At 42.2% G+C, this 12,674-nt stretch overlaps 1 protein-coding gene across 1 annotated transcript in view; it reads left to right on the top strand.

The window, feature by feature from the left end:
* ITGAL (integrin subunit alpha L) overlaps positions 1-12,674 on the top strand; it is a 1,030,513-nt gene that overhangs the window by 496,774 nt on the left and 521,065 nt on the right. The window contains exons 10-11 of the mRNA XM_044086682.1: positions 6,630-6,706; positions 9,702-9,828. Coding sequence (XP_043942617.1) covers positions 6,630-6,706; positions 9,702-9,828 — 204 coding nt within the window. The remainder of the gene's footprint in view (positions 1-6,629; positions 6,707-9,701; positions 9,829-12,674) is intronic.

Here is a 12,674-nt window from a genome sequence, read left to right as displayed (position 1 = left end):
GATACAGTGTATCATTAAGATAGATGAAGAATGGAGGTATGATGATCTGATACAATGTATCATTAAGGCAGATGACGGTGGGAGGGATGGTGATCTGATGCAGTGTATTATTATGGTAAAGTAAGGAGGGAGGGACGGTGATCTGATACAATGTATCATTAAGACAGATGAAGGAGGGTGAGTTGCTGATCTGATGCAGTGTATCATTAAGGTAGATAAAGGAGGGAGGGGCGGTGATCTGATACAGTGTATCATTAAGGTAGATAAAGGAGGGAGGGGTGGTGATCTGATACAGTGTATCATTAAGGTAGATAAAGGAGGGATGGGCAGTGATCTGATACAGTGTATCATTAAGGTAGATAAAGGAGAGAGGGGCAGTGATCTGATACAGTGTATCATTAAGGTAGATAAAGGAGGGAGGGGCGGTGATCTGATTCAGTGTATCATTAAGGTGGATAAAGGAGGGAGGGGCAGTGATCTGATACAGTGTATCATTAAGGTAGATAAAGGAGGGAGGGGCAGTGATCTGATACAGTGTATCATTAAGGTAGATAAAGGAGGGAGGGGCGGTGATCTGATACAGTGTATCATTAAGGAAGATAAAGGAGGGAGGAGCAGTGATCTGATACAGTGTATCATTAAGGTAGATAAAGGAGGGAGGGGCGGTGGTCTGATACAGTGTATCATTAAGGAAGATAAAGGAGGGAGCTGCGGTGAGTATGTCATTAAGGAGATAAAGGAGGGAGCGATGGTAATGTGACACAGTGCATGATTAAGACTGATGAAGGAGGGAGTGATAGTGATCTGATATACTATACCATTAAGGCAGATGAAGGAGGGCGGAACTGTGATCTGATATAGTGTATCATTACAGTACATGGAGGAGGGTGGGATGGGGATTTGATACAGTGTTATCATTAAAATAGATGAAGGATGGAGGGATGGTGATCTGATACAGTGTATCATTAAGGTAGATAAAGGAGGGAGGGGCGGTGGTCTGATACAGTGTATCATTAAGGAAGATAAAGGAGGGAGCTGCGGTGAGTATGTCATTAAGGAGATAATGGGGGGAGCGATGGTAATGTGACACAGTGCATGATTAAGACTGATGATGGAGGGAGTGATAGTGATCTGATATACTATACCATTAAGGCAGATGAAGGAGGGTGGAACTGTGATCTGATATAGTGTATCATTACAGTACATGGAGGGTGGGATGGGGATTTGATACAGTGCATCATTAAAATAGATGAAGGAGGGAGGGATGGTAATCTGATACAGTGTATCATTGAGATAGATGAAGGAGGTAGGGATGCTGACCTGATACAATGTATCAGTATGGTAGATGAAGGAGGGAGGGACAGTGATCTGATACAATCTATCATTTAGCTAGATGAAGGAGGGTGGGATGGGGGTCTGATACCATGTATCATTAAAGTTGATGGAGAATGGAGGGACGGTGATCTCATCCAGTGCATCATTAAGATAGATGAAGGAGGGAGGGACAGATCTGATACAATGTATCATTAAGGTAGATGAAGGAGGGAGGGACGGTGATCTGATGCAGTGTATCATGAAGGTAGATGAAGGAGGGAGGGACAGATCTGATACAATGTATCATTAAGATAGAGGGAGGGAGGGGCAGATCTGATATATTGTTTTATTAAGGTAGATGACGGAGGGAGGGACGGTGATCTGATGCAGTGTATCATTAAGGTAGATGAAGGAGGGAGGGACAGATCTGATACAATGTATCATTAAGATAGATGGAGGGAGGGGCAGATCTGATACATTGTATCATTAAGGTAGTTAAATGAGGGTGAGATGGTGATCTGATACAGTGTATCATTATGGTGGATGAAGGAGAGAGGGATGATGATCTGACACAATGTATGATTAAGGTAGATAAGGGAGGAAGGAATGGTGATCTGATACAGTGTAATATTCAGGTGGATGAAGGAACGAGAGATGGTGGCCTAGTACAATGTGTCATTAAGTTAGATGAAGGAGGGCAGGACTGTGATGTGATACAATGTATTATTAAGTCACTTTAAAGGTGGGAGGGATAGTGATTTGATACACCATATAATTACGATAGATGAAGGAGAGAGGGACGAATCTGATACAGTGTATCATTAAGGCAGATGAAGGAGGGTGGGATGGTGATCTGATACAGTGTATCATTAAGGTAGATGAAGGAGGGTGGGATGGTGATCTGATACAGTGTATCATTAAGGTAGATAAAGGAGGGAGGGACAGTGATCTGATACAGTGTATCATTAAGGTAGATGAAGGAGGGAGGGATGGTGATCTGATACAGTGTATCATTAAGGTAGATAAAGGAGGGAGGGACAGTGATCTGATACAGTGTATCATTAAGGTAGATGAAGGAGGGAGGGATGGTGATCTGATACAGTGTATCATTAATGTAGATGAAGGAGGGAGGGATGGTGATCTGATACAGTGTATCATTAAGGCAGATGAAGGAGGGAAAGATGGTGATCTGATACAGTGTATCATTAATGTAGATGAAGGAGGGAGGGATGGTCATCTGATACAGTGTATCATTAAGGTAGATGAAGGAGGGTGGGATGGTGATCTGATACAGTGTATCATTAAGGTAGATGAAGTAGGGAGGGATGGTGATCTGATACAGTGTATCATTAAGGTAGATGAAGGAGGGTGGGATGGTGATGTGATACAGTGTATCATTAAGGTAGATGGAGGAGGGATGGTGATCTGATACAGTGTATCATGAACGTAGATGAAGGGGGGGTGGGGATCTGATACAGTGTATCATTAAGATAAATGAATGGATGGTGATCTGATACAGTGTATCATTACGTTAGATGATGGAGTTAGGGTTATCTGAAACAGTTTATCATTAAGCTAGAAAAGGGAGGGAGGGATGGTGATCTGATACAGTGTATCATTAAGGTAGATGAAGTAGGGAGGGATGGTGATGTGATACACTGTACCATTAAGCGAGATGAAGGAGTGAGGGATTGTCATTTGAATTAGTGTATTATTTTGGTAGATGGAGGAGGGAGGGAGGAGATCTGATACAGTTTGTCATTAAGGTAGATGAAGGAGGGTGGGATGGTGATTTGATACAGTGTATCATTAAGGTAGATGAAGTAGGGAGGGATGGTGATGTGATACACTGTACCATTAAGCGAGATGAAGGAGTGAGGGATTGTCATTTGAATTAGTGTATTATTTTGGTAGATGGAGGAGGGAGGGAGGGAGGTGATGTGATACAGTTTGTCTTTCCCTCAGGCATGTCAAGGGAGAAGGATAAGAGGAGAATGGAGTTGAAAGAAATAAGCTTAACAGACATGAGAGTTCTGACTCAGACATGCCCAAGCTGGAAGAGCCTGTGTTCTAAAGTACAGAAGGTGACTGAGATGTTAGACCCTGAGGAATTGAAGCTTCTACATGTAGAACACAATAATGGATGTGGTCCTGGCTAATATGGAGGGGGTACAGCAAGGTGAAGTTTAAGGCACCAAGGTCATGAGATTGTGTGTTTTAGAGTAGAGGAAGAGGAAAAGTAATAATACTAAAAGAAAGATAAAGGTTTGGGATTTTCTGAACATGGATTATACTGTTAGAGAACATAGGGGCAGTTAGAAGACAAGGGGCAAACTAAGGCAGTAGATAAGCAATGTGAGAGGGGCTAGGAAGGAGATAAGATATGGGAAAGGGGTTAGGAAACTCCAGGCTTTGAACAGAGATGTACTTAAAAGTTAGAAAGGCAAGAAATCCAGTGTGTCCGCATATGGGTGTGAGACTACAATTAGAGCAAAAGATAGAGCCTACAAGAAGTAGGATGAAAGGGATGTGGATGTAAGGCAGGTGTAGAGCAGGGAGGCTAGAAGAAGGGCAATGCAGATGAGGGAAACAAAAATGTCTGTTAAAAAGGAGGTAGCAGGAAGGATCAAGAAGGAAAGTATGAGCTTCTTTGTGTAAATCACAGAAAAGTGGAAGCAAGAGAAAGACATGGCCAGGCTGAGCAAAGATCAGAGGAGATCAGAGAAGCCTGGGAAAGCAAGGAGGTGCTAAATGAAGGCTTTGCTTCAGTCTTCACAAAGGAAAGCAAGGAGAGGAAGTCATAATGAAAGTGTGGTAGGGCAATCAGAGAAAGTTATACTGAAAGTGTGGTAGGGCAAGGGGAGGAAGTCATATGGGAAGAGTGGTAGGGCAAGGGGAGGAAGTTATACTGAAAGTGTGGTAGGGCAAGGGGAGGATGTCATGCTGAAAGTGTGGTAGGGCAAGGGGAGGAAGTCATACGGGAAGAGTGGTAGGTCATGGGGAGGAAGTCATGCTGAAAGTGTGGTAGGGCAAGGGGAGGAAGTCATATGGGAATAATGGTAGGTCATGGGGAGGGAGTTATACTGAAAGCATGGTAAGGCAAGGGGAGGAAGTCATGCTGAAAGTGTGGTAGGGCAAGGGGAGGAAGTCATACCAGAAGTGTGGTAGGGCAAGGGGAGGAAGTCATACCAGAAGTGTGGTAGGTGGTAGGCCAGAATGGGAATAAACACCAGAATACGAAGGAGGAGATGGAGAAAAAACTGCCTGCCCTTAGCACAAACAAAGCACAAGCATCAGATGGGCAGCCTGCTAGAGTCTGCAGCAATCTGGACAGGGCTTCTAATGATGATCTTAAACAGATGACTGGCTGATGTAGAACTGCTAGGAGACTGGAAGGCAATGAGTGTTTTGCCCTTATAGAAGAGGAAATAAAAAGATCAGGTAGCAACAGGTGTGCTGATTTAACAACTGTGACAGGAAAAGTCACTGAGAATCCTAAGATTTCTACTACTACCTCCTGTTTAGCAGTCCTTGAGAGCAACAATCTCCAAGATAGCAATCAATATTGGTTAATGACCAAAGGGTGCTGTCAATCCAATCTGATCCAGTTTCTGCTACTGGGTTACAAGTGAGCTTGAGCAGAAAGTGCCAGTCAATGTAATCTGCCTGGACATCAGCAATGCCTTTGACTTAAGACCCACTTGGGAAGCTGATAGAAAAACTGAAGGGTTTAGGAGTTAGACCAACATGTACAAAATGGATTATTGCCTGGCTGAATGGTAGGACACAAAATATTGTGTTGACAAGGATTACACCAGGAATTACAAAAGTGGCAATGAAATACTGCAGGGTTCTGTTTTGGTTCCAGTACTATTATGTGTGCTTATCTTAGGAAATAAGAGAACAGGATCAACCTCTTTGCTGATGATAGGATAGGTGGAAGAGTGTAAGGGTAGGATTTAGGAAACCTAACCAATAGGGAAGGTGGGGAGAGCATCTCCGTGCAAGCAGGTATTGGATGGCACCACAACAAGGGAAGAAGGGGAGAGCATTCCCATGCAAACAGGTATTGTATGGCACCACAACAAGGGAAGACGGGGAGAGCATCTCCGTGCAAGCAGGTATTGTATGGCACCACAACAAGGGAAGAAGGGGAGAGCATCTCCATGCAAATAGGTATTGTATGGCACCACAACAAGGGAAGAAGAGGAGAGCATCTCCATGCAAACAGGTACTGTATGGCACCACAACAAGGGAATACGGGGAGAGCATCCTCGTGCAAACAGGTATTGTATGGCACCACAACAAGGGAAGAAGGGGAGAGCATCCCCGTGCAAACAGGTATTGTATGGCACCACAACAATCGTGGCATGAAGTATCAGCTGAGGGAGCAAAACTGGTGGCAACAGAGCAGGAAAATGATCTGGGGGTGTGGATCATACCTTGACCAACAGGAGCAGAGTGAAAGAGCTGTGGGATCAGAAACAGAATGTTGGATTTATCCTCAGAATGATAAACTCCTAAAGCAAAGAATTAATGTTTTCACTATATAGGGCTCTGGCCAGACAACACCAGCAGAACGATGTTCAGTTTTGGCGGCCATACAAGGAAGTATTCCAGAGGAAAGCCACTAGAAAGATCTGTGGAATCAATATGACCAGATAGTAGAGGAACTAAGCCCTTCACACCTGATTCTAGAAGAGAAAGATAGAGGGAGACAGAGAGAGAGACAAAGAGAGAGAGAGAGACAGAGAGAGAGAGCGAGAGAGAGACAGAGAGAAAGAGAAAGACAGACAGACAGAGAGAGAGAGAGACAGAGAGCGAGAGAGTGAGAGAGCCAGAGAGAGAGAGAGAGAGAGAGAGAGAGAGAGAGGGAGAGCATGAAATTTGTGGACAAGATTATGTCAGGGAGAGGTGAAGGGGTCATCCTGAAAAGAAAGGCCTGGGGTAAAGAAGGGACACAGACAGCAGATTGTAGGGGCTTACTACTGCCTTGATCTATGAAAGTCCCTAGAGCCATGGCCTGTGCTACTATAGTGAGCATTAAGAATGGAATCTAAAGGGGGTTTCAAGAAGGCATGGGACAGGCAGATAAAGGCTAAATTGGAAGGAAATGATATAGAGAAGGTAAGAAGGTAGAATATTAAAAATACTTAAAGGACAAATCAGATTGATTATCTTTTCTGTCAAGTAAGTGTTATGCATGTAACAAAACTATCAGGAATTCTGCATTGATGGTTTACTTGTCTAATTAATACGGAACATCCATTGTTTGTCATTCTGACTTCCATTTAACCCTTTGATTATTTCTGCAGGTACCAATAAGTCTTCTGATTCAAGCAGCTTCCAGAATGAATTGTCTCAGGGAGGATTCAGTGCACTCATGACAAAAGTAAGTAGCTAATAGTACATGTTACTGGTCAAGGCCATGAGCTGGGAATAAGCTGTGTTCTGTTGACCAAGGTTTACAGTCAGTGTTCTTCACCATTACCTGCAGTGACCCCTTCTGGGAGAGGATGACATTACAGTAGCTCTAAGCCACTCCTACCCACCCCCACAGGCAATACACCTTACACCATTACATACAGTGCTCTGTGCTGTCCAACCCACCCCTACAGTCAGTACACCTTACACCATTACATACAGTGGTCTGTGCTGTCCTACCCACCCATACAGTCAATACACCTTACACCATTACATACAGTGGTCTGTGCTGTCCTACCCACCCATACAGTCAATACACCTTACACCATTACATACAGTGGTCTGTGCTGTCCTACCCACCCATACAGTCAATACACCTTACACCATTACATACAGTGGTCTGTGCTGTCCTACCCACCCCTACAGTCAGTACACCTTACACCATTACATACAGTGGTCTGTGCTGTCCTACCCACCCCTACAGTCAGTACACCTTACACCATTACATACAGTGGTCTGTGCTGTCCTACCCACCCGTACAGTCAATACACCTTACACCATTACATACAGTGGTCTGTGCTGTCCTACCCACCCGCACAGTCAATACACCTTACACCATTACATACAGTGGTCTGTGCTGTCCTACCCACCCCTACAGTCAGTACACCTTACACCATTACATACAGTGGTCTGTGCTGTCCTACCCACCCCTACAGTCAGTACACCTTACACCATTACATACAGTGCTCTGTGCTGTCCTACCCACCCGTACAGTCAATACACCTTACACCATTACATACAGTGGTCTGTGCTGTCCTACCCACCTGCACAGTCAATACACCTTACACCATTACATACAGTGGTCTGTGCTGTCCTACCCACGCCTACAGTCAGTACACCTTACACCATTACATACAGTGGTCTGTGCTGTCCTACCCACCCCTAGAGTCAGTACACCTTACACCATTACATACAGTGGTCTGTGCTGTCCTACCCACCCGTACAGTCAATACACCTTACACCATTACATACAGTGGTCTGTGCTGTCCTACCCACCCGCACAGTCAATACACCTTACACCATTACATACAGTGGTCTGTGCTGTCCTACCCACCCCTACAGTCAGTACACCTTACACCATTACCTATACTGACTTACCCTGCTGGAAGAGCCTGAGACAGCAGTAGCTGTGAACTCCTTTCAACACAGACAGTCAGCGGTCCTACTTACATTACTGACAGTGATCCCTGCTGAGAGATGCAAAACTACGCTAATTGTTATATCCCCCAAGTCAGTGGTCCCACACCATTGCTTATACTGACTTTTTACTATTTTTTACTGTAAAGTATTTATAGATACAGTCAGGCCAATAAAGCCAAACCTCACTAGCTGTGGACAGGACATGTGTGTTTGTGCCTTTTTAGTGACCTCATTCTCACAGTATAAGTGGAATGTTAGTTCTACTTTACAAACACAGAGCTTCAGATCAAGCATGATGTCCATAAACATTAAGGAACCTGCAAAATATCCTAATTAATATCCAAATGAAAGGATAAAAAGGTTACACACACAAACCATCAGCAAAAACTGCAAGAAAAACCCAACTGGAACACTGTATGTCTTTAAGGGGTCATTTGCATATATTCCATGGGCCTCCATTAAGGTAACACACAATGAAAACTCTAGCTTGGCATGTTTTGTCTTACAGTTTATACACACACACACACACACACACACACACACACACACACATATATATATATATATATATATACACACACACACACACACACACATATATATATATATATATATATATATATATATATATATATATATATATATACACACACACACACACACACACACACACACGCACACACACACACACACATATATATATATATATATATATATACACAAACACACAAATATATATATATATATAGATATATATATATAGTTACTCATAACAGGATTAATACGATGATTTATCTGTACAGAGATTCCTGACAGCAGATCCTGGAAGTTCATTTGTGCAGTAGCTCATAATAGAACTCTTAACCATGATAAGACTGACTGTGATAATTTGTTAACTAACTCCAGACAAGACTGTTGGGGTATTTTATCAGTGTGGTAATGCTGCATTTGTCCCCAGGTACCTGAAGAAGTGACCATGCAATGGTACTTTAGAAAGTGCTGGAAGAACTGAAACATATTGCACAGAAAAGGCTAAGAGTAAATGAATTGAGCGTCTTTGCAGAAAACTTCACTATGTTTTCCTATCAGGAGGTATAGTACAGATATATCATCCTTTCCTGCCTTATTGGAATTCATACTAATATTAAACCATCTCCAGCTTCTTGTCTCAGAATTATCAAGCATCTAAAGAGAGGCTGTGATGGCTTATCTGGGCAATGCCTTCTGGTATGACAAGCTCATAATCATTAAGTGGACAGTATCTCTTGACAGAAAAGGATGGACTGCTTCATTTGTCCAGTGATTTCTGATAAATTCATCTGTATTGTAGTTCTTGACTGGTGACACTAAGGATAGATTTAGCAGTATGGTTACTCTGAGATACAAGGCTGAAGATGGTTTACCATTAGAATGACTTTCCATAGGAGAGGAAAGGGTGATATATGTGTACCGTAACCCCTGGTAGGAAAGGCCAGTGTAATTTTCTGTTAAGAGTCCACCAGTTCTTTTGCGCTTATCCCTTTCTCTGCCATAGGTTTCAGTTCTTCAAGCACTTTCTAAAGTGCCATCTGTGGTCACTTCTTTAGGTACCTGCGGACAAATGCAGCATCACAAAACAGACACACCTGAGTGCAAATGGGATAGTAGTGAATGACAAAACAGAGTTTGGGGTGATATTAAATAACTTACTACATTTCTTATTGCTGATACGAGCTCATTTTCTTTTTCTCGGTTTCTCTCTTTTTCCTCCCATGTCTGTATAGGACTCGATCGTATTCGGTGCTGTAGGTGCATATGAATGGTCAGGAGGCCTGGAGGAAGTCCGCAAGAATCAGACACAGTTCCTAAATTTTTCCTTGGGAAACATAGACATGAAGGACTCTTATCTTGGTAATTAAATGAGAAGAAATTGCTTTTTGATTATATGTCCATAAGGAAGTTTAAATGCATGTACTCATAAACACATAAATAAATTGACAACAATGATAGCTGAAAGCATTAATAACTAATAAAACTTGCCTTAAGATGTGGTGAGATGACAAATTCAGTTCTGTTTAAAACTTAGTGGCATGTGGAACAATACAACATTCATTTACTACATTCATACTACTACATCTACTACATTCATACTACTACATCTACTACATTCATACTACTACATCTACTACATTCATACTACTACTATATCTACTACATTCATACTACTACATCAACTACATTCAGAAACTGTACTACATTACAGTTTAAGCAGAATTTTCTTCTGCTCTGCTTATAGGGCTCAGTTAACTGTGTTTGTTAAAAGTTGCTTTATCTGTACAAGCTATCGCATTTAGTCCTATAGCTCCAGTACAGTTTCTTTTAGGATTGTTTTCTGTTCTGATTACAGGGCTTAACTGTGTTTGCTAATATTTGCTACTTCTGTACAACCTACTGCATTTACTTTTAGTGCTCTGCTTTCATGACAGTCAACCAGGAATACAGTTATTGCTACACTGGTTATTTCTTGTTTATATTATACCTCACTTATATCTCTGTTTTTCTTTCTTCCGCTGCACTACAGGGAAGCAGATATCCTGAACTTACCCCAATTTGGCTGTTTTTTTCCTGACATCCCTGATCAGAGCTCACTGATTGTCTTTGTAATCTTGTGGTGGCGGAGACTCACTCCATCCGCCTCGTTACACTCGGCTCACTCTGCTCACTTACCCCGCCCCCAATTCCCACCTGCCCCCACTACTTCTACATTTATTTTAACCCCCAATCACCTGACCACTCGCTACAGCCACTCACCTGCAACCACCCTAACCACACCCCTAATTTACCTCTTGCATCCAAATACTACAAATGCAAACTATGCAGGCCTTATTTTCATCTCTCTTACTAACCCTCACAACTCTAGCCTACATTACATCTTTACACACAAACACACCCCTACCACACACCACCTACCATACAACACATACCTCCACACCTGTTATTATGCACATAAGCTTTCCTATAGCCCCCTCTTTATTTAGTGACAACACAGTACTATTTTAACATGACAAGTGTGTTTCACTATTCTACACTAGAAAAACATCAAGTAAACTCCACACAGACATTCTATAAACTAGCAAGCTTCAACTTTCATTAAAGAAATACCTCCTTACCTCGGGGGGATATTCACCCAAATCCAGGGCCAAGCAACATTATACCCCCAAACAAACACACTGCAGATCTGCTCATCATCAATCTTAACTCTTGCAGTATATCAAACAAACTTCCTCACTTACATGCATTCATAACTCACTACTCCCCCGGCATCCTTACCATAACAGACACCTGGCTAAAACCCAGCACACAGAACAAAGAAATTCTCCCTCCAGGATATAATATCTTATGGCTAAATAGAACAGGAAAGAAGGTTGCAATTGTCTATAAAAATACAATTTCTCTCCAACCTCTACTAACTTCTCTACCAAAATGTAATACTGCTGAGATCGTAGGCTCTGTCCTACTGTTAAATAAGAAAAAGAGCATCAATATCCTCTGTGCATGCATCCCTCCAGGTAATAACACTCCAATAATTGGGGAGATTCAATATCCTCTGTGCATACATCCCTCCAGGTAATAATGCTCCAATAATTGGGGAGATTCAATATCCTCTGTGCATACATCCCTCCAGGTAATAATGCTCCAATAATTGGGGAGATTCAGTATCCTCTGTGCATACATCCCTCCAGGTAATAACACTCCAATAATTGGGGAGATTCAGTATCCTCTGTGCATACATCCCTCCAGGTAATAACGCTCCAATAATTGGGGAGATTCTACAATGGTCAAAAGATAATCTCCCACAGGAAACTATTTTATTAGGTGACCTAAACACTGACTGGCTAGCCTGGAACTCTAAAAACCCCATTACCCTGAACATAATTACAAAGTAGGTAGTCTACCTGACGGACTTAGTGACCATCTCCCTACTTTCCTCCTACGAAAATGTACTAACACCCAAACCTACAGTCTATAGACAAGTAAGAAATGATCACAATGATAACCCTCTAGAACTCAACACTGTATTAAAAAATGTAACTGGGAACCACTACACAGCGTTGACCTAGACCAAGCAGTGGACTATTTTAATAGGACTCTTATTAACATCCTTGATTCAGTTGCCCCAGTAAGAAACATTAGAGCTAAGCAACACTATGCTCCTTGGCTTACTAAATCCTCTAGAGCCTATTAAAAACCAGAGAGAAGGCATGGAAAACCTGGAAGAAAGTTAACACTAGTCTATCCAAACAAAACTATCAACACCTTAGGAATCAGGTCAAAAAACAAACAAAGCTTGATAAACAAAACTACTTTGTAGATATACAAAATAAACACTCCAATAACCCCCAAAAGTTCTGGCATGCAATAACCCCCCCTACTAAAACCTGGTAAAACCTCCACACCAGCTCCCACCTCCACCTCTACAAAAACAGATAGCGATATAGCCTCCCAATTTAATCAACACTTTACTGAATCCATTAAATCACTATCAACTCAACTTTACAAAAGTAGCTACTCATCCATACCAGCACCACCTAACAGCTCACCTCCCTTTACATTCTCTCCTGTACCAACCTCAACAATAAACAAATACCCCTTAAAACTTAAACGCACTCCTCTTGCAGCAGATGGTCTACCTGCTCATTTCCTAAAATGGCTGCCGACTCTCTATCCTACCCAGTCTCAATCTTAATCAACCGCTC

The sequence above is a fragment of the Protopterus annectens genome, chromosome 10.part0, assembly GCF_019279795.1.
Source record: "Protopterus annectens isolate FY-2018-M chromosome 10.part0, PAN1.0, whole genome shotgun sequence".
In the NCBI taxonomy this organism is placed as follows: domain Eukaryota; kingdom Metazoa; phylum Chordata; order Ceratodontiformes; family Protopteridae; genus Protopterus; species Protopterus annectens.
This window is presented reverse-complemented; position numbering and strand designations above follow the sequence as displayed.